This window comes from Apostichopus japonicus, chromosome 3 (genome assembly GCF_037975245.1).
Source record: "Apostichopus japonicus isolate 1M-3 chromosome 3, ASM3797524v1, whole genome shotgun sequence".
Taxonomy (NCBI): Eukaryota; Metazoa; Echinodermata; class Holothuroidea; order Aspidochirotida; family Stichopodidae; genus Apostichopus; species Apostichopus japonicus.
In genome coordinates this window covers 4,195,787-4,215,921 of record NC_092563.1, presented here as the reverse complement: position 1 = coordinate 4,215,921, position 20,135 = coordinate 4,195,787, and the positions used below count along the sequence as shown (strand labels likewise).

The 20,135-nt window shown below is 37.3% G+C and overlaps 3 protein-coding genes across 7 annotated transcripts in view; 1 reads left to right on the top strand and 2 right to left on the bottom strand.

Moving 5' to 3' along the window:
- Positions 1 to 2,681, bottom strand: part of LOC139960760 (septin-7-like) — a 41,410-nt gene extending 38,729 nt beyond the window's left edge. For 2 of the 5 annotated variants that reach the window (XM_071959322.1, XM_071959323.1), the window contains exon 1: positions 2,384 to 2,639. In XM_071959322.1, coding sequence (XP_071815423.1) covers positions 2,384 to 2,413 — 30 coding nt within the window. In that variant the 5' untranslated portion in view covers positions 2,414 to 2,639. Of the gene's footprint in view, positions 1 to 2,383 lie in introns of all 5 variants that reach the window. The other 3 variants (XM_071959352.1, XM_071959342.1, XM_071959324.1) reach the window with 3 other exon arrangements.
- Positions 2,682 to 9,556: 6,875 nt separating this feature from the next.
- On the bottom strand, positions 9,557 to 12,205 carry LOC139958551 (uncharacterized). Its single transcript, XM_071955687.1, has 3 exons — positions 12,032 to 12,205; positions 10,596 to 10,834; positions 9,557 to 9,860 (listed from the first exon to the last, which is right to left on the bottom strand). Exons 1-3 carry the CDS (start codon positions 12,150 to 12,152, stop codon positions 9,726 to 9,728), a joined length of 495 nt encoding a protein of 164 aa, XP_071811788.1. The 5' UTR covers positions 12,153 to 12,205; the 3' UTR covers positions 9,557 to 9,725.
- A 3,121-nt stretch (positions 12,206 to 15,326) lies between these two features.
- On the top strand, positions 15,327 to 20,077 carry LOC139960744 (mediator of RNA polymerase II transcription subunit 10-like). Its single transcript, XM_071959321.1, has 5 exons — positions 15,327 to 15,485; positions 15,800 to 15,934; positions 17,154 to 17,240; positions 17,857 to 17,959; positions 18,636 to 20,077. Exons 2-5 carry the CDS (start codon positions 15,810 to 15,812, stop codon positions 18,729 to 18,731), a joined length of 411 nt encoding a protein of 136 aa, XP_071815422.1. The 5' UTR covers positions 15,327 to 15,485; positions 15,800 to 15,809; the 3' UTR covers positions 18,732 to 20,077.
- The last annotated feature ends 58 nt before the right edge of the window (positions 20,078 to 20,135 follow it).

Below are 20,135 nucleotides of genomic sequence, written 5' to 3'. Positions count from 1 at the left end.
AATTGTCCCAGTTTGTAACCCCAAAAGTTCCACGAAGAATGAGAATACATGCGGATTCAAGAGGATGAAATTCCACAGGATAGTTGGATGTAGGCTTTTGAATGGCAGATTCAGAATGGAGAGGCAATGACCTCTCTGAGGGTCATGGGGGGGGGCAGGGAGCAGTGCAAGTATGTTACCAGTTTTATAGGTGATCAGAGTGCGAATGTAAAGAGGAGACAGGTAAGAGGAGAAGGAAGTGAATCAAGTTTGTCGCAAAATTACGAGTCTCACTGTGACTAATAATATCCACCCTTATCACAATTCATCTCTCTCAAGTGCCCAAAAGGTAAATCCCACAAATTAGAAAACATTTTAGTTGTTGCCACCAAGTGACAAACTTGAGATATTTTGCAAAGGGGGGGTGGGCTGGGGGTGGGGGTGGGGGAGGGAGACTATCACTCTTACAAACTGTATTGTTAAGGCTTCCAGTATATATATACTTTAGTTATTTATGATTACGAGACTGTGAACTATGCAAACAATCTCAAATTATGTCCAATCTAATTAAACATGAAAACTGTGCCAGTTAGGAAGATACAGGATGTGAATGTTTTTCTGTCATAACAACCCTTGCTTCCCTTCGTAAAGCTATAACGGCAAAATTCACGCTTGCACATAGCATTTTCAACTTTGAACAGGAAAGAGCATACCCATTACCATAGAGAAACTTGCTCCCAAATGATGCATTTTTTTTAAGGTCAATTAAGGGTATACGATATTACCACTTGGTTAGTTTCAGTTTCTGTATACTGATTCATTACCTTACTCATTACTACAGACTACAATTTATTGTCTGTGTATAAAAATTTATATAGTTATATTTTTGGATATAATTTATCAAGTTTCCCTCAATCATAAAATATTGTAAGTTCTATTGTTTTGTGTACAAAAAATCCTGTTAATTTTATGTATATCTACAAATATCTTTGGATAAACAATTTAACTCAATTTGGCCATTCTGTAGTGTACAGTAGCACTTCACTATATCTGATCAACTATATTATGTTAACTTGTTACAAAATATCTACACCAAAGAATTATGCCTTTGCTTCCAAAGAAGCATATTCTTTCATCATTATTGTGCATGCACTTGAAGTATTCATGAAGCGTTTGAGCTACGCGATGAGACCAAAGCTATTTAACATTTTAATTTGTAATGTATACATAGCACAGTGTACACTTATCGAAAAAGATGTGAAAAAGTCAAAGGATACTTATGCAGCACTCTGAAAGCATGTGGAGGAATTTCTCTTTCATGATGAAAAACTTCACTTCGCGAGTGGTACTGTAGATTCTGAAGGAGGAGGTGATGGGGAATGACCCAGAGGAGGGTCAAGGGGGCACAGTGCTAACAAATTACCAGTTATTAGGCTAGGTAGATGGGAAGGTGCAATAGTAGAGTCAAGGCAGGTAAGAAAGGAGTGCCGTTAATATGTATATATGGCACAGGATGCCACAAAACAAGACTGTACAGTAGAATTTCACACATAATTTAAGCATTTTTTGTAAGTTCACTTGATAAACCGTAAGATCCCACGATCTCTTTTTTTCTTTAATATTCAACCAGTTTTCCATCTCAAGGATATATTTGGCTGTTGCACTACTTTAAAGTTGTGTTGCAACAGGCAGGGAGACATCCATGATGAGATGCGTACGGTTCACCTTCTCTCTAATTTCAATTAAGCAACTCCTTGCCTCTTACAAAAGAAAAACCCTTTCCTTATTTCATGCAAATAAAGACAAGGTAAACCAGATTCTACAGAAGTGTGGTAGGTCTTTGCTGTTTCGAAAAGTAACCAAATTTTCTGAGGAATTTTTACTCTCTGAATACTCTGACATTTACGAGACTAGCCAATGAAAGTCTCTCAAATGTGAAGGAACAAAATTTTTAACAAACCCATATGGGTAGTTTATAAAATTCTGGCTATGATCTTCAACTAGTGCATGGACACAGCTCTATTATCAATGATAAAACAGGCCTAGGTTTCTGTCCTCCAGCTATATAAAAACTCCGACGAGTTTATCAATGGGTACTTTATTTCACTTCAGATTCAAAATATCACAAAGACCTTAACTTCTGTTAATTGTTAGCATACCCACATTGATAACAGTAATTTTTATACTGTAAGTGTTAATGAGCATGCTGCATGCAGAATGAAAGTAAAAGATAGATTACTGCATGTAGCTGCACTCTATATACACACAGACTACACTTCCTGAATGAACCATGCTTTGTAAACCAGTACTCTCTGTGCGGCGAGCTCACTACACAAGATAATACTATACGTGAATATATACTAAAATAAAGCACCCTCAGACGATAATCTGCAGGAATACTTACAGCTGGTGGGGCCACGATGAAGGTCGGCATTTTGGTCCGTTTCGACGGCGAACCGGGCGGCGGTTATTATAGTCCACAGAAACGTAATCCGGCACGCAGAGGACAGGAAGCAAGGGATTGAGATGAGTCGGGAAGAAAATGATAGAAAAAAAGGACAAATTAGCATGTGTAATGCGACAACGATATCTGTTAGCTCTGCGGATAGTAGATGTTTTACTTTTCCTGTTGCAATTCAGGAAATGACGGTACAGTCTGTATGATAGCTTTGACACAGTTGATAGCTCTTGGGTTTCTCACTTTCCTTATCTCCCAATGTCAGTTTCGAACTGTGCTGTTAAAGTTACACTAACAAATCAAATGTCCATGCAAACACCATGCAACAAAATAGGCCAACACCCCACAACAGGTTGGAACCATGACAGATGCAGTAATTGTTCCTGTGAGAGGTTTGCTCCTTTTGGTCAGTGATGATTTCTAAACAAGATTAGGACTACCACAGAGCTTATTCAACACCGCTGAAAGGGTGCTCACTGGTGCATAGCAGCACCACTGCTAGAGGGGAGCCAGCAAGAAGGCTTCTCTAACTTGGCAACCTTGGACGAAGAATCTAGGCCTACCTCTTTTCCCAGAGAGATTATTCATGAGCAGATCCCTCGAGAGAATGCGTACACACAAGATACCATGACAATCTTCTTACACTGCTTGCTGGTGGATTGGCTGGAGGGAGCGGTGCCACTTAAAAATTCTCATTTATTTGGACAAAAACTACAGTTGACTACCGTTAAGTGTTGAAACAAACCAAGACAAAGAAACTTGATGTACATTTGTTAGGTGCTTGTGAAAGCACTGCTGAGAACTAACCAAACAATGGTAGAATTCTACACAGTAGCTATACATTATAGTTTATTTCTCGACAGTTTGCCACTGGGTAAAGTAGCTCCATATGCAGCTCTTGTAGATGATACAGGCTGTGGACTATTTCTTTAACTAACCATCTTAGATGATCATTTGAATTTCCCATGGATAAGCTTATGAAGAAACCAGAATTCAGTCCTTACGTATTGACAAATATCTCTCTCCATCTGGCTCCCACCCCCTCCCCCCCTCCCAACTATATCCAGAATATTACGCATATAAGAAACCAAAATGAAATATTCTTTTCAAGTTGACTTTCTTACTATTTGCCAGTACTTGGAACATAACCTGCTTAGTATTGTTAACAACAATGAAATTTAGCCTAAAAAGGTTCTGAAATGTATGATATAAACTATGTATGTATGCTTCAATTTTTACGCATATCCACAGGATTAAATAAATACTAACTTGATTAAGAGAGGTCAAACAGTGGCAACAACATAGATCTCATCTCATATGTGAATATTCATGATTTCAGCGAATAATTTATCCGGTATCACATACAAAGAAGTTGGCAAGTTGTTATAGAAACTAAAGATGTATAACACTTTTTATACACAGGGAACCCTACAGTAGGCCGGTGAGGTAACTGAGAGCCGGTTGCATAAATTTGATCATTAAAATATTCCCTTGGCTAAGAGTAACCAACTCCCCCAACCACCCCCCCCCCCCCTCCTCAAGAAAAATAAAGAAGACCTTTCAATAAGTACATTCAACAGTAAGCTTCAGTTTAGGGTCATTAGGGTAATAAGGGTCAAAGGTCACTAGCTCTGTTATACATGAATAGATCTCATTTTTCTAGTTTCCTTTTTTTTGGGCTGACATAACTTGCAAATCTTGCAGTCCTTTCTTGCCAACTTGCATACATATAAGAGGGGAAGAAAATCTAAAACCCAAATAGCATTTACTGATAATATGATTTATGCCATAAAATGAGACCATTTCAAGATTACTAGCACCATCTTTTCTTAATGTAACTAATGTATGTGCAGTTGATAAATCAAGATTGAGTGTAGAATGTCATGTTACTTTCTTTAGCAATCATAGTACTTCAGCAGCCACTGGCCATATAATACTTCTCCTCCACAAGATGCTATCTAAACAACCAAAGGAAGGAATGCTACAATAATATGACCCTGAGAAGCCTGATTCCAACTAATAAATCACAAAACCATGATAGAATGATAAATCTTCCTGTCAGACAGAACAGAATAATATACACAAACAGAAACTTGACTATGTAGTTCAGGCATTAAAGTGAACACTATTTCCATTCTAAATCTTGGGTAGGGATAGAAAGAGAGAGATTAGTGTCTTAGCTGTTGTTTTGGTGGTCATACTGTATGTAATGTGTTTCCGTCCTACTGTATGGCCGGCCAGAGGGACGGCTTCAAAACTGATACAGTACAGAACATGTTTGTGCTGGCTCTATCAGAACATGCACACATACATAAACACGTGCATATGTACATATTATACAGACTGATCTTTCAAGTTGGTTATCATCATGTTTGATCTCCAGCGTAAGGCAAATATGTCACAAATTTAGAACTAGTATTGTTCGATACAGGTGACAAATGCATACAGTGGAATTTCGACCTTCCTTACCGGTTTCGAACCTCAGGACATACAATCAGCGTCCATAGCCTAGTGGTTAGGGTGTCCACATATAAAGGGGGAGGCCCGGGTTCGAATCCCAATGGAGGCTGGAAGTTTTTTCATTGTTCTGGATTTTCCAATGCACTACAATTTCAATTATATATTTGTATAAACCAAACCCTACTAATGAATAAACATGGGAGCCTTATGGAAATACAAGAACTGACTTTCTCCATGAAGAAAAATATAGCAATATAGCAAACTAGCACATTCATTTATGTTCAGAACCATCACAAACCAGTTGGGTATCTATTCCCCACATAATTTAAGAGAAAAGAACATAAGTTACATGCCTCCTAATATCTGTCAATCTGCTTGTTCACAGTAACCTTTCATTTTATTTATGATTTACATGATAACTCAGAACTAGTATAAACTATTAATTGCAGCACTTACAGACACAAAGTCACACATTACACACAGAACATTCCACATTACTGTTAACCACTCTCAAAGGAAATGGATACTTATTAGTGTAGACTTATGTGTATCTACACATAAAATGTGAAATCCAACACCACACTATGTTAAATTGTAAATTGATGACCGCCCTTTAAAAGTGAGACTCTCCCTTAACGGTTCTAAGTTATAACACTGCCTGTCACCATCCTTTGTTATCAAAGGACAAAACATTTAAGAGGATTTCAAAGTAAATTAATGTTATTTGATAAACACCACTTATTCACACTACATCTTTCATCAGAGTTAAATGAGGTTGAAAATTAGTGGAAAAGATGCCATCATCTGCTAGCTAAATAGATTTAAGGTTATCTGCTATGCGTCAGGACTAAAATTTCAAACAAGCTACATATGTATGCTTTGAATTAATTTGACCTAGTTTCAGAAGTCCTGTGCTTAATATAGGGCATACACACATCAGTCTAGCTGTCCAAGCTGCTTTATAGCTCATTAACAACATGAATACATATTAACCTCTGCCCACATCTACTGTTTCTTCTTACACAAAAACAAAGGGTTCACAAGATATCTCAAAACTGCTCTTCTAGAGATATACTGCATATTTGCTTTCAAGATTTCAACATTTGTCCTGCACTGATCTTACATGAATTTTGAACGACACCACAACGATGTGGGTTCCTGCACTCATGATACCCAACCACATGAGCATGCTGGTTTAGTTTACAATTAAGGCCATCATGTACACACCCAACATACACACAATATGTATACACACTCATTAAAAACAGTTGTATACAATGTCAAAATTAATAGACCTGTAATACTTGCCTACCTATTACTAAGTAACAAATATCTCAAATACTTTCACTTTCTCTCTTTAGATTGGTCTCCATTTTACAAAAAAAAATGTAAACATTTTGACACTTTCATGACCTGCCTCAACATTACACCATGGACGGTCTTTACCATATATATCAATATCTTTCACAAAGTGTCACCAAAAGTCCAACTTTGAATATTCCTGGTCATTGTCTTCTTTTTAATATAATAAGCTTCCATAAGCCATTATAACAAGTCTGCTAAACTGTGTGTAAAGATCAGGTGAATTACTGTAGTACCTATATCAGGTTCAGGTTCAAAGGTTAACCCAAAGTTTGCAAGGAAGGGATTTTAATATCATTAATTTTGTAGGCCTAATTATAACACGAAGACTGGACAAGTCTGTATAATTGTACAACTGAGAGTGAAACAGCTTACCAGGAACAATTTTGGGACAGTAACCAGTTTTTTTTTGTTTTTTTTTTTTGGTATATGTTCAAACTGGTACAACAATGTATCAAGATTTGCATTACATTCAAACTTGCTTCCTTTCATTTTAATCACAAACTCTCTACACACAGTGCAAGTGGCTCTTACATGAGTATGTTAAGTCCATTACCACACACACTGAAAACTAATGCTATTCACCATTAGAATGGCTAGTGGTCAGGAGAAGAGAAAGCAAATGAAGTGTGCATATGCATAGAGAATAAACTGAGAGTGAAACAAAGGCCAATACCTATGAGCAGCAGAGTTAGGCTAACTGTAACAGCTCTAGACAAATAATATGGAGGTATAGGTGCTTAAGCAAACTTGAAAAAAAGGCAGGCCTAGGCCTATGAGCAGCTGATTTAGGAGAAAACTAATCTGGAGGTATCAATGCTCCAGCAAACTTTCAATCTAAGGCTGCACAGTTAAACGATTTCACGGCTTGTAGTAAAACCCGTTTGATAAAACTGGGGAAAATATTCTGATTAACACAATGTATTTTCTATCTTGCTATGAGAATCAGTACGATGAAGGGTAGCAGAAATATAGGTGAATGCCTATCATATAGCAGAGGACTTTTAAAGCTGTTAAATCCAAATATGGTAAATGATGCTGTCTTACTCAATAACGTTACACACTATATGGTACACTCCATTCACTAGAAGTCTAGAATGGTTGTATATCAAGAACACAAGATGATATAGAGCTATCAGATATTAACATTATAGTCCTTGAAATGAAAACAATGGCGGTTTCCTACCATAACCATTTCTAATCAAAGGTTTGTTGTTTTCTTAGTTTTTATTCAATCTTGCACCTGGGATGAGTTATACTAGGTCATTGAATGACAAGGCCACCTTGGAAAAATTATTGCAACAGTGCTATCAGTAACTGTAAGCGGAGCGGAAGGCTGAAGAACGTTTTTCCATTTTTTATATTGATTCAAACAGACCTGTTTTGTATTAAAAGTTGTTAATGTTCAGTCAGTCCACAAGAGGGACAACTTGTTCAAATTCCACGGTATCTATTACATATATACTATAGTGAGTCACCCATTATACTTGTGTAAGTTGTAGTCAGGCTTTGTCAATTTCAACTACTACAAATTAATTGCAATCTTTCTTTTGACTGCAAGTTTATAATGTAGTGTTAAAACTATTCTGATCTTACAACAACTGTTAGGTTACAGCATGCTTCTTCATTCATGTTAATATTATGATAGGCTATGGTACTGCATAGCCTAACAGTAACAAGTAACATTACTCAAAAGGTTTAGCCTACTTAAACGTATACGTTACTTACTGTAGAAAAGATTATAATGATGTGATTGTCTGAATGCACTTTTACACCACTTTTTTAACTTTCGTGAATGTCATATTTTGGCGCATATTTCATGATTACGGCATATCATCATATTATTAGGCCTAACCCTTGCATATATAGGCTAGACGGTTTAGTAATTGTTACTCATACAGACATAATGTAGGCCATACAGTAGTTGCTTTGATGCTACTCATTGAGCTTGCACAGCGAATTTACCGGAGCTGCTGCGAACCTACAGTGTAACTGTGGTATGTATACATAAAATAGGCCCACACAGAAGGCGTGTTCGTTCCTCTACATCCTCCCAATAACACAATAACTACAAATTCTAACAAGCAGAAATGACAAACAACAACGCTTATAAATAAATAGAAGACTTAATAAATGTTATACGTTAAACAATATTTAGTTTTCTCACCCATCTCAGACTCCAAAATATTACTCCCTGAACTCGCCAATAGTCGTGTTTTCGTGAAACGCAGCTGATGTTTTACAAATGCTTTGTGGATTAGAAAATGGACCAACTACATGACTGACTTTAACTGTGGCGCTATTGCAATTGGTTTTGTCTGTGTGCTGAGTTTGTTGGACAAGGAAGTAATTTATATCCATAGACCAACTCAAAATAGCGTGGAGAGAGTAAGGTAGGGAGATATCTTCCATAAACTCAGCAATACTTGGGTAAACAGACGAAACGATGAGGAATGTTTCCTATTATTAGGATTTTTAGTATACATAAACATCATTACTTTGAGGGAAATTCAGTTTCAGTAATAGAGCTATGGGTTTACATAAACATGACAGCAAAATATTGGGTAAAAGAGGATTAATTTTGATCTAGTTTAAGATATTAATGTCTTCTACTTCTTCGTGATGCTTTTCATAAATTCACTCTTCATCAAGAATGGCTGGGATTATCAAAAACATTGGCGACACCACTGTATCCAGTTACAGAAGGTCTTCCACCAATGGAGCATGATGTTTAATATTACCAGGGTACTGGGATTGGAACAAGCAGTTAGTTTCCGTGCCCAGGCTCATTCTTGGTGACTTATCTAAAATGGAGGAATTATATACCGCGACATTTTGATAGGGGGAGTGGGGTGGTATATAATTACCAACTAAAGAAATCTTCCATTTGGAGAAAAATTCCACTTGTAACAAACTCTTCCGACTGAAGTATGTTCAGACTGGTTTCGCGGTCCACCTTGACTGGGACTTTCAATGTGCTATTGCGTAGATTTTCGACTATTATGACCGCATGTATTGTTTGACTATGTCATAAATATTTCCCATTGGTCACCATAAACGATTGCTAACGAACACGTCACTGCACGTATCATCACTTGTAAGGATCGACGGATAAAAACTTCCCAAATTGTTCACTATACACACCTCTCTCCCCTTTGTCCACCCAACTACAACAATCACACCCGTCCCCTTCCCGCCCCACACACCATAACATTCATGTTTACAGTTAAAAACAAACATGACAAAAAATATCAAGAAGACTGCAACTTCATTATCTACAACATTTATTTATCTGATTTAGGAATATTTACAACCAATTTATTGTATGTACAAGCAAGCATGATGGCAAAAATAATTATGTTCGATTTCAACTCGTCTCAACGATCCCTGGCAACGCGCATGGGCTCTTCTCCATCCTGCGTGGATGACGTCATTTTGTCTTATCTTTCTCGTTTGGCTTCGCAACTCACTTCGTCCTGGCAGATTTGTTGTTATTCTTACGACTACGAAGGTTCGACGTCATCACGGACCCGGTGACTACGGAAGACTGGCGGGCAAGCCTTCGCTGGATCTGCCTTAATCTGCTCTCGGCAAACAACATCTGTAGGTCAGAAACAGAAGGAAGACAATCGTGAACATTTGCATGGTAATAAAACGGCAATAATATCACACAACGACCATCAACAGTAATGTTCTGGTCAACCGTGATTTACTTCAAAACATATTCCTAAACAGTTTGTTCAATAACTGCCCCCCCCCCATTTTTTATTTATGTTATCTTAGACATACACAGTTAGTATAGCAAAATGATAAGAAGAACATCTGTCGTGATGAAATCACCTGCCACTATATATTATGAAACAAAACACTCCCTGGATTATTAAAGGGTAAAGACCGAAGCATTGAGGGAATGGAGAGAAAGGGAACATAAACTTGAGAATGACCTAAAGAGGTCCTTTGTGTGTACGGAACGATTGTGAAATGCAATAACAATAAGCTTCACAACGCCAGGTTTATTTATCAATTTACAACAACGATTACTATACTTATGTGGTATTTTTTCCAGGTCGGCGTCAAACGGGTGGTAACATACCACCTTCAAAGAGCATTAAAAGTTTTAATCGGAAGGTTAAGCTGCTTTTACAGTGGGACAAGAAATCGCGACAGTGTACAATACTGTTTAACTTGTAAAAAATCAAAACAGGATCAAGCATATACATTGGAACTGCCTGTTCACAGAGCCATCAGAAATGGGTATACTGTAGAAAACTAGTTGTCACAAAATGACAAAGTGAGTTGTCACAGAATATTATTTAAACTATGCCACTCTACTTACACGGACAACTGGCGATGGTAAACCGGTAACCGCGGTTAAGTCAGCTGTTTCAGCAGGACTCAGAGACAGGAAATGACGTACACGATTGCTTATCCTACGACGTCGTCTAGCATCTCTACTTTGTACAGATCTTCCCCGACTTAGTTGTCCAGAGTTCTCGCTTTCACGTTCTGCTTCAGAACTACTCGAGGGCGACGATTGTGGCGTACGGATAACTTCATCGATATTTTGACTAGAATCTAAAAAAAAAAAGAAATGAAAATTATCAAATGAATATCCATGTTGTCAAAATGTTGACAAATGGGTAATCATATTCGATCAATTGTGGATCGATGTGAATCGATTAAGTGTTATATTTCTTCGTTGCCACTTCAATGAGAGTTCACAAACGAGCTCAAACTTGGCGTTCCGTAACTTAGACCTGAACGAACAGTATTCCCCTTACTGAAGACCAAAAGTATGTATCCTTCCAACGAAAAAACACATGGCGAATTTTTACTATAAAAATCATATTATATTGACACCTCAAAACCAAAGGCACCATTTTAACCCTTATATTTAGAACACACAGCTTGGTAAACACTTCATGGCGGGATATATAGTAAAGTTGAACTCTAGATGACCATTATCGTATTTATCTGAATTACTGATACATGATATTTAAGACAAGACATATATCGTTATTATTAATTTAATACGCTTGTGAGAAGAAAAAAAAGTCTAAATTTGGATGTCGGGAAGGAGCAAACCATTGAAGATGAGGTAGGGGAGAGAATATTTGGAAGTGCAAAAAGGCACCTGTTTTAAGTGTACACCACGAGAAAATGTAGGGGTCTAGGGAATACATCCTACCACCCTTCCCAACACACACGCTTCGTCGGTGAACCAAATTTTACTTTAAGAAACTTGTATTTTTTCACATGAAATTCAAAATTTAAATATTACATATAACAAGTGTCGTACATTCACCGTTTTCCAAGAGGGATGTTAAGCGTTTTCAAGACTAGCGGAGCAACGTTTCGAAAAATGTCGAAAGCGGCAGGCTGATTTTTAAGTTTAAACTGTACACTGTAAGGGTCCTCATAAGCTGCAGCTGTTGTAGAACGTTCTAAGTCGCCTTTGAAGAGATTTTAGAGCGCAAAATTATATGTTAAAGAAGAGGATCTACTCTACATGATTTTCAGATACTCCTTGTTCTCTCGAAGCGAGTTTAAAACATAGAATACTTGTGGCAGCGAGAAGTACCATTTCTGGTCAGGGGAATTGAGGGTGAAGCGACTTTAAAGCACAAATACATATGCGATAAGACTAATAAAAAAAGATGTTACCCATGTATGTGTTTCGAATGGCCTAGGCTCTATATGATACTATTTTAAAAATATGATTAATATCTAATATAAAATAAAGAACATTTAACAAAGTACCGTATAGCTTACCAGTTTGTCCCGTAGAAGCAGCAAATTCTGGAAAGGATCTATCTTCAACAGGTGACGTTGGTGGGGTCAGAAAGCCCCCCTCTTCAACAACGTTGGTCATTTCGTGAGAAATTTTAACCATTGCGTTAGCTTTCAGGAAATTTCACGGTCAAAATTTAAAGGAACGGTATTGCTTGAGGCTGAAGGTGAAGTGTAGATGGGTTCAATGTAAACGTTTGGTTTTATGTGTTCCCTAATTCTATAGGCACGGCCCTAAAATGGTTATAATGACCGCCGTTAATCCGTTTCACACTTGCTCGGTTATTAGAGCATTGTGCCGAGATATTAGCACCTTGTCATCGATGTTTATATTATAATCCTTTAATCCCATAACTTGTGATTTCTTTTTATGTAACTTATGGTCATCAAAGCGGTTACCGTCGTGCCTTCTGAAACAAGCCGCAATGATGGTCAAAGGTAATCCCTCTATCAATGCTTGGCCTGAATGAAACCTTTACTTCGAATCAGGTGGGAAATCAAAGTATATCACACGTATAACTTCCTGTGTATTGCTATATTGAATAATGACATAGGCCTATATGAAAACATTTACCAAATCTTATCAGCTGATCCGACACTATCGAAGACATATGAGAGCTCCTGTTATAGTGTTCTGAAAAGAACAAGTTCTCTCATTATTTGGTCTTCATGTCAAAGACAAATACAGAAGATTAAATCTTATAAAACCATCGGCGTTCTAAAGTTAGAGGGTCAACCTTTAAGGTGGCATACTCCTATTAGAGTCTATATCAATATGCCGGATTGTTCTCCTTCAGGAAAACTGACAAAAAGCAACAGGAGAACATCTTTTTTGACCTGTTCAATAAGGATCTGTTTTTTGGGGGCTAGCATGTTGAAGAGCATGAATGAAGTACATGTGATGCAAAAATTGGGTCAATTGTGGCAAATTTAAACCCCTTTAGGCCTCCCAGGAGCAGCGTACTAAATTGTTAACTACTGAGTGAAGAGGTTTGTTTACAAATAGCAAAAACTCCTGGCTCTGATAGCAAAAAATCTGCTCGGTCATGGTACGGAAATTGATAGTTACATGAAAGGCCAACTCGTCAACTATCCAGGGATGGGTAGCGTTTAGCTAGTGAGAACTTTTATCTAGACTTAGAGACCGCATAACTTTTGTGATTTAGTGTGTTAATCCATGGGGCTTTTAATGGGCGTGTGCTACCTTAAGTCAGCATTTATTTATGTGTTTGCTGTATTCCTTTTTTCAACTTATGAAGATATTCTTTGATAAGTTTAGTATCAATCCTTATTGTCTTTCATAAATATTAATAGCCTATTTATAGAAATGTATATACGAAATTTTTTAATGAGTAGTTCATAACGGATTGAATACGGGGAAGCGGGGGTTGGGTGAGGTGGGGGCAGGCGAATGACCTGATGTTGAGAAATATGATCTCTCTCAATAATAAGATGTACAATCATTATGTATTTTATTGGTATAAAGTATATGTTGAATTATATATGTTCCATAACAAGATGGATAGACCTATATGCAATAGGGAAAGTGATTAAAGCGGAAATATCACTCAATATATCCGTCGTTATTAGCATGCTAAAATTGCTTAAAAGAATGTTATCCTTGCGGTGCCGTAAAATGCTTCTTGACGTGACCAATAACTTGACTAAGCGTATAGTTATCGTCAGTGGCGAAGCAACGGGTGTGTGTATTTGTTGGGGGGGGGGGGGAGTATCCCCCACACGTATCTATCATCCCCCGAAAGAATGGTAAGCAAAGCGGTTTTTTTTAGCCCGCCGCATCCACCCCTTCCCGTAGGAAAGCATCCTCCTCTAGAAAACGGCGGTCCAGTAACGCCCCTGGTGAGGGTTATCCGATGACCTTTAAAGTAGAAATGATGAAGCGCACTGTACTGATCTAGTGTATATGTGGGGAAGGGAGGGGGAGAAGGGGGGTCTGTGGTGGCAAGTGAGAGTGATACCGCGGGAATGAAAAGCAGAGATGTGTGGGTTGTTGAACGGAAATTAATTTGAGAGATCTATAAGAGTAAAAATAGATATTTGATCACTGGGCCATTCTGGATACTTTGATAGAAATTGTACCTTGTATCGTAGATTTGGTTAAAGATTGGGGTGGGGGAAATTCCCGGTATCCACGGTGATCCTGGTGCTTATGTACCTGCGTATTTTAATGTGTTTGTTAACTCTGTATTGTGATTGAGATCATGAGCAAAGAAATACTACCATATTTGCTAACGTTTGGTTTGCGGATACTTAAAGAAAGACATTTGTCTTCGGGGGTGGGGTGGGGTGGCGTGGGTGGAGGATTCAAGGTGCATAGAGAATACTGCGTGATACTAAGTAACATGACATAACAATGCACTTCGGTGCTTCAAACAGTTCCGAAAAGAAAGAAATGGCCGAAACATTCGATACGTTTTGTAACACTGAATATGCAACATAATTTGTCCGGGCGATGAACTAAACATTGAAGAAAATCATTGCGTTTGTTAAAAACATTTGGAGAGTGTCTTCATTTTGATTAATCGCACTCTTACTTCAACGATACTTTTGGTAAAAGTTGTGTAAAGCGGCAAGTATAACCGCACACAAAAGCTGCTGTAATCTTATATAATGAGGTATAAATTATACATTTTAAACATTGGCCGGTGCTGTCATTAAAGAGGGACAGGGCCCTTTATAATTGACCGACCGACTTAGCTGATTAAAGTTGAAAGGCTTGAAAAGCCGCGGCACAATAAACACGCATGCGTAGTCTAATCCTTGGCTCGTGGCACTGACAGCTTTTCGCTATATCAAAGTCGTGGTGAGGGATTATAAGTCCCTTTGAAGTAGAACTGTACACAATATACAACTGAAGAAACACCGCGTATGGTGTCGAGTTTTGTTAGCAGCGTGTTGTAAAACCTTTTTCTTTCTTTTTGTTTGTAAGTTTTTCAGGTGTTGTGAATGTTTGAGGTTTTGAAAATTCCAAATTGGAGTAAAGAGTTGTTATGAAAACACGCCAATCTTGTGTCAGGTAAAAAATGAAACCCTCACTACTGATCAGTTTTTGGTCAGTATGTAATAATGAACATTTAGAGAAACAAAGATGAAATTAACATGTGTTTTCTTATCTTTCTTCACATATTTTTTATCTTTTTTTATCGTTCTGGCATGCAGACAAATCACATAGAGATAGAATGTCAGTCGAACGAGGCTCGTATAATTATACGTATACCAGTCACTGACCTTTAGTGATACCAGTTGGTCGACTTTCTGTTCAAAAGACAACATTTCCAATTCGGCGCGCCTTACCTTCAGTAGTCTTTTTCTACTAGATTGGAAGGGAAAACGTAAGGTGTTCCGCATGCAGTGCTGGGTATTTCTCGGAGAAACACAAGGCTTTGGGTTGAATGTTAAATTCTCGTGTGAATAGGTATATGATACAAAATATTTGTTATCTTCGTTGAAAACGACGTTAAGTCATTACATAGATTTGCCAGCTAATTTCAACTATCCTATAGGTTATACAGCATACAATCAACGTTATCTACTACAGCCTAAATAGCCTAACTTTACATGTAGCCTAGTCCTTGGCCGCCTGTACTATACTAAGCATTGCAAGTCTAACGAGTAGTCTAGCCCTAACCTGACAGCAGATATTCGTATCGGCCTATGCATTTACGGTATGTTTGCTAATGTTTATATATGACATTCTGCATTAATTTCCCGCTCACTTCATTTACCTAGATGACCAGTCATGTCGTCAGACAGATTTGAGCCATTGGTTGAGAGCCTGGAGAGATTTGTGGAGAATACACGTCAGCTTGGTATTATCGTCAGTGACTTTCCGCAACAAGGACAACTGACATTGAATCAAAAACTGTAAGTCATAGATTGGTCCTCAGTTCCATGTAATAAAGCTATTTTGTGTTCCTACATGAAAAAGTAGTATAGTCAGTATTGCGAAGTTCCGCATACTGCGAGGTTCGGACACCCTAAGAAATACACGATTTCACCATGAAAATCTACAGGAAGAGTCAAATTTCACCAAAAAGTAGGAAGCTACAGTTATTTTCTCTCCAAAATGACCCGCGTGCAAGAAATTACTTACATATTTGTCAATAAAATGACGAAGATCTATGAAGTCTGTTATAATTACTGAAAGAGCAACTGCGCCACCAATTTTATCACCAGCGCCACACTGTGGGTTGCGTGTCCGAACTTCGCAATACTCTAGCAAAGAAATACCAGTTCCACAATCACGAAGAATCTTCTTGGAAAACAACGTGAAAACAGTTTGCAGGAAAGAAAGTTTGGCCGTGTATCGTACTATAACAAAATTCTCCCACCTTATGAAGTATATTTTCAAATGATTTATACCAGAAGATTTAGTTTTGGGGTGTTTTAAGTCTTAAGTGTCCGAACTTCGAAGTCACCATGCTACATGTAGTAGGGAGGGGGGGGGGAGGGGGAGCAATCATGTTTGAAAACTAATATACCTCATGAGCATAAGGGATCTCTTTAGTTTTAGTTTAATTTCAATGATTTGGTGGCCTCTTATTATGAACTGTTTAATTAAATTTAGATCATTTTATTTTCCCCACAAACTTAATGTACCTATATTTTCTTTTCCTTTTTAAAAACTCTTACGTCCAATTTCATGATTTCTGTTTGAATTTTGATGGGTCACTAAGCTAAGCATTACATTTTTAGATAGTCTTTCTATAAGCTATCAGTTATTAATAATGAGTACAACTGGATAGAAGGAATTTTGATATTCGTTATGTAAAACATTGACTTCTTCACATATCATTATTGACACAGTGATGTAGCTTGTTTTTCATTATAAATCATTGGTTACTTTTCAGTTGACAATTCTAGTATATCCTTGTGAGATTTTCTTGTATTGGTATCTTCTGTTATCCGGTATGTACCCATATCGAAATATGTGTCTGTTTGAATAGTCAATCATTTCACCACTTCACATTATGTAGTAACAGTTGGGCTGGTTAACCAGATCCTATATTGGTATCATTGGTTCTGATTTTCAATGAAACAGACACAAATTGATGATCATGTTGCTTTTGCCAATTTGTTGTAGACATTCCCTCGTGGCCGGGCTTCAGGAACTGGAGAAATGTAAGAGTTGCTTGCAGGATGCACAAGTGCCCCTTGAATTAATATCTCAGTAAGTACACTTAATCTTATATGCGATTAGTTAACATTAACCTAACTATTGATGAGTGATTGATGAAGTCATGTTTTATTAAGTTTATAATATCATATATTATATCTTTGTGGAGACTAGTAAGCCACCATCTACTATGAACCTTATGTCTCCCTATAAATCTTCTTCAGACAAGCATTCAAGCTATCTGTCTGATAATAATTTAAACCAAAACATGCCAAGGTGGAGTACTTGTTCATGTTTCTATCAGACTTTTTGGTATTAATTTTAGTTTGGATTGACTGTGGTATGAACACAAAGATAACTATGAAAATTTTAACTGTAAAATGAGCTGTAGGGACAATCTATCAAATTATTTTGATACTCAGAGACACATGCTAGCTACAATCCCCAAGTTCTCATGGGACTGTAATTGAAATTTCTCTTGCCTAAACTGAATAGCAACAACATTTCATGCACTGTGGAAGTGAGAATGACCTATCTGGCTCTTGTCAGTTATTTCCAGCTTGTTTCTGTATGTATGTGTGTGTTTGCAATTAGAAAGTTGGGAGGAAAGTATATATATACTTCAATGCTTTTGGGACTATCTGAATATTTGAAATTCCATATTTTGCAGATATGTTGATCAGGGCCGTAATCCTCAGCTGTACACAAAGGACTGCATGGAGAGAGCCGTGATCAAGAACGAACATGTCAAGGGCAAGATTGAAGCATTTAAGGTAAAGCTTAAACTTGTTATCAAATTTGAGCTGGATATCATAAGTCCAATATTTGTATTCAAAATCAATAAATGTTGAGACTCATATCATATTCGGGGATGTAGAAGGTACATCAAGCTTTATGATGTTTAAGTGAGATACAGGAATACTTTTAGCCAGCAAAAAATATGTTATGGTCAAGATGTTAATTGTTTTGATTTAATCTGAGATATTTCTTCACAAATAATTTCTACATATCATTCCCCACCCCCAAAAAAGAAAAGTACCAGCAGATTGAGTCCATGTTAATTGTGTTTCGCAAAAAAGGAATAACAATTGTTATTCCACTTGTCCTTTGACAGAAGATCTTTGGTGTAGTCGTCCCTGGTGGGTCAGGACACGCCTAATAGCTAAGATTGCTTTTCTATTTTCTTACAACTGGAAATAGTTAAATCACAAGTTATTGTTTAGTGCAGTCTTTTGTAAACCTAATTCTTTGAGCTGTGGTACCTACTACCTAGGGTGGGTGTATATACTCAGTACATACCCTTACTTACTACTCCTCTAACATGACATAAGCAAGGATAGAAAACTTGTTTGTGTGTGTGTCATCCTCAATTTAGTTGGCTTGGCAGTATAGGCTAACATACATGAATATATTAGAGCACTAAACTCACTATCTGTCTCTCCTCAACAGAAATTCAAATCCGCTCTGATTAACGAATTAAGCAATGTCTTCCCTGAAGAGACACAGAAGTACAAAGCATTAAAGTCCAGGGAGAGCAACACATGAAGAGATCCATACAAGTTGTCATGGTGATGAATTTATGATGGCAATCTTCTTGTTGCTTGCAACAGAGTGTTCCTCTCTGACTGCAACCGTTGGGTTTGGATCTATGTAAAGGGACAAAACTCTGGCCAGGAAATGGATTGTGAAGAAAAATGATGTTAAGTTTTTCCACCATTTGGTGAAATACTAATGATAGCATGTTTCATTTTGCAAAGTTGTTGACTTTCTTTTGAAAGTCAACAATGCATCTGGCAACAGGAGAGTGAGTGTTGTTTTCAAGCATTTGAAATGTAACACGCTTGAAGGAGAAGTGAACTGAAATAGAAATGAAGAAACAAAGACAAGAAAAATCTGAATTCCTTCGAATGACCGAATATGTCGTTATAAAGAATTTGAAATTGGGTTTTTAAGTGGCAGTGGGGAATATATTTGTCCTCCATGTGATTGTCAGATTCCGTGCCAATGGAATATCTCATTTGAGAAATTTGACCTGAAGCGCAATAACATCAACACTTTGTTATTGTGATAGTTCAAACTGCAGCATTGAAAGAGCCAAAATTAATGTAATAGTGCTGTCATGTCTTTTTTATATAATCAGTTTCACGTTGCTGGTTTTATATAGCTGATTTCATATAGCTGATTATTTAGCCAGTTTTAGTAGAATATAGAAATTACATTTTCCATTCTGTGCACAAAACAACTCCTTTTATACTACTTTACCACTGTTTGTTTACTCTGGTTTTTGCTAATATTATTTTGTATTTTGTAAGGCACTTATTTCACAAAGCAGCCTTAAATATGCATGGGCAAGAAAAAGGGGAAAATTTGCAGGATTTATCAGGAATGTCCTGATTTGGCAACAAACATGTTTTGTTCTGAACACAATCTAAGTTTTCCCTGAGTTTTGATGCCTTTGTCACATTAAAAAGTGACCATTTTGGAAGCATGATATAATCTTTTTGATGAGAGATGGCATCATATTAGCTCCACAAGCTTGGCGGGAAAAACTTTTTAATATGGGCTATAAAGTTGTACGAAGTATGTAACTAGTTTGTGATATGAGGAAGGGTCACCCCATCTCCCTTCACCCCTCCCCACAGGACGTGTTGTCCTACTTTTTCAACCAAAGAAATATGGTAATCCTAGATATATATAAAATAGGATTGTTTTGCCAACTTGCAATAAAAATTAAAAATAACCAGTTCCATAATATCCCTATGTTTATTAAGAGCAGGCTGTAAGGCCTTTTTTGTCTCTGTTCCTAAGGTCAGGTGCCAATGAATACCTTTTAATTTGCTAAGGCAGAGTTCCTGTTAATCATGTTTTATAAAAGTCGGTAAAGGTGAAAATTATCAATATTTGATTCACCCATGCATTGGTGTGCACTAAAAATTGGTTTTACAATTA

What these genes read in the sequence shown, in the direction of transcription:
- LOC139958551 (XM_071955687.1), bottom strand. Translation starts at nt 12,152, where the DNA reads ATGGTTAAAATTTCTCACGAAATGACCAACGTTGTTGAAGAGGGGGGC. An exon ending in TGCTTCTACGGGACAAACTG is followed by an intron (nt 10,835 to 12,031) that starts GTAAGCTATACG and finishes TTTTTTTTTTAG; the next exon opens with ATTCTAGTCAAAATATCGAT. An exon ending in TACCATCGCCAGTTGTCCGT is followed by an intron (nt 9,861 to 10,595) that starts GTAAGTAGAGTG and finishes TCTGACCTACAG; the next exon opens with ATGTTGTTTGCCGAGAGCAG.
- LOC139960744 (XM_071959321.1), top strand. Translation starts at nt 15,810, where the DNA reads ATGTCGTCAGACAGATTTGAGCCATTGGTTGAGAGCCTGGAGAGATTT. An exon ending in CTGACATTGAATCAAAAACT is followed by an intron (nt 15,935 to 17,153) that starts GTAAGTCATAGA and finishes AATTTGTTGTAG; the next exon opens with ACATTCCCTCGTGGCCGGGC. An exon ending in GCAAGATTGAAGCATTTAAG is followed by an intron (nt 17,960 to 18,635) that starts GTAAAGCTTAAA and finishes TCTCCTCAACAG; the next exon opens with AAATTCAAATCCGCTCTGAT.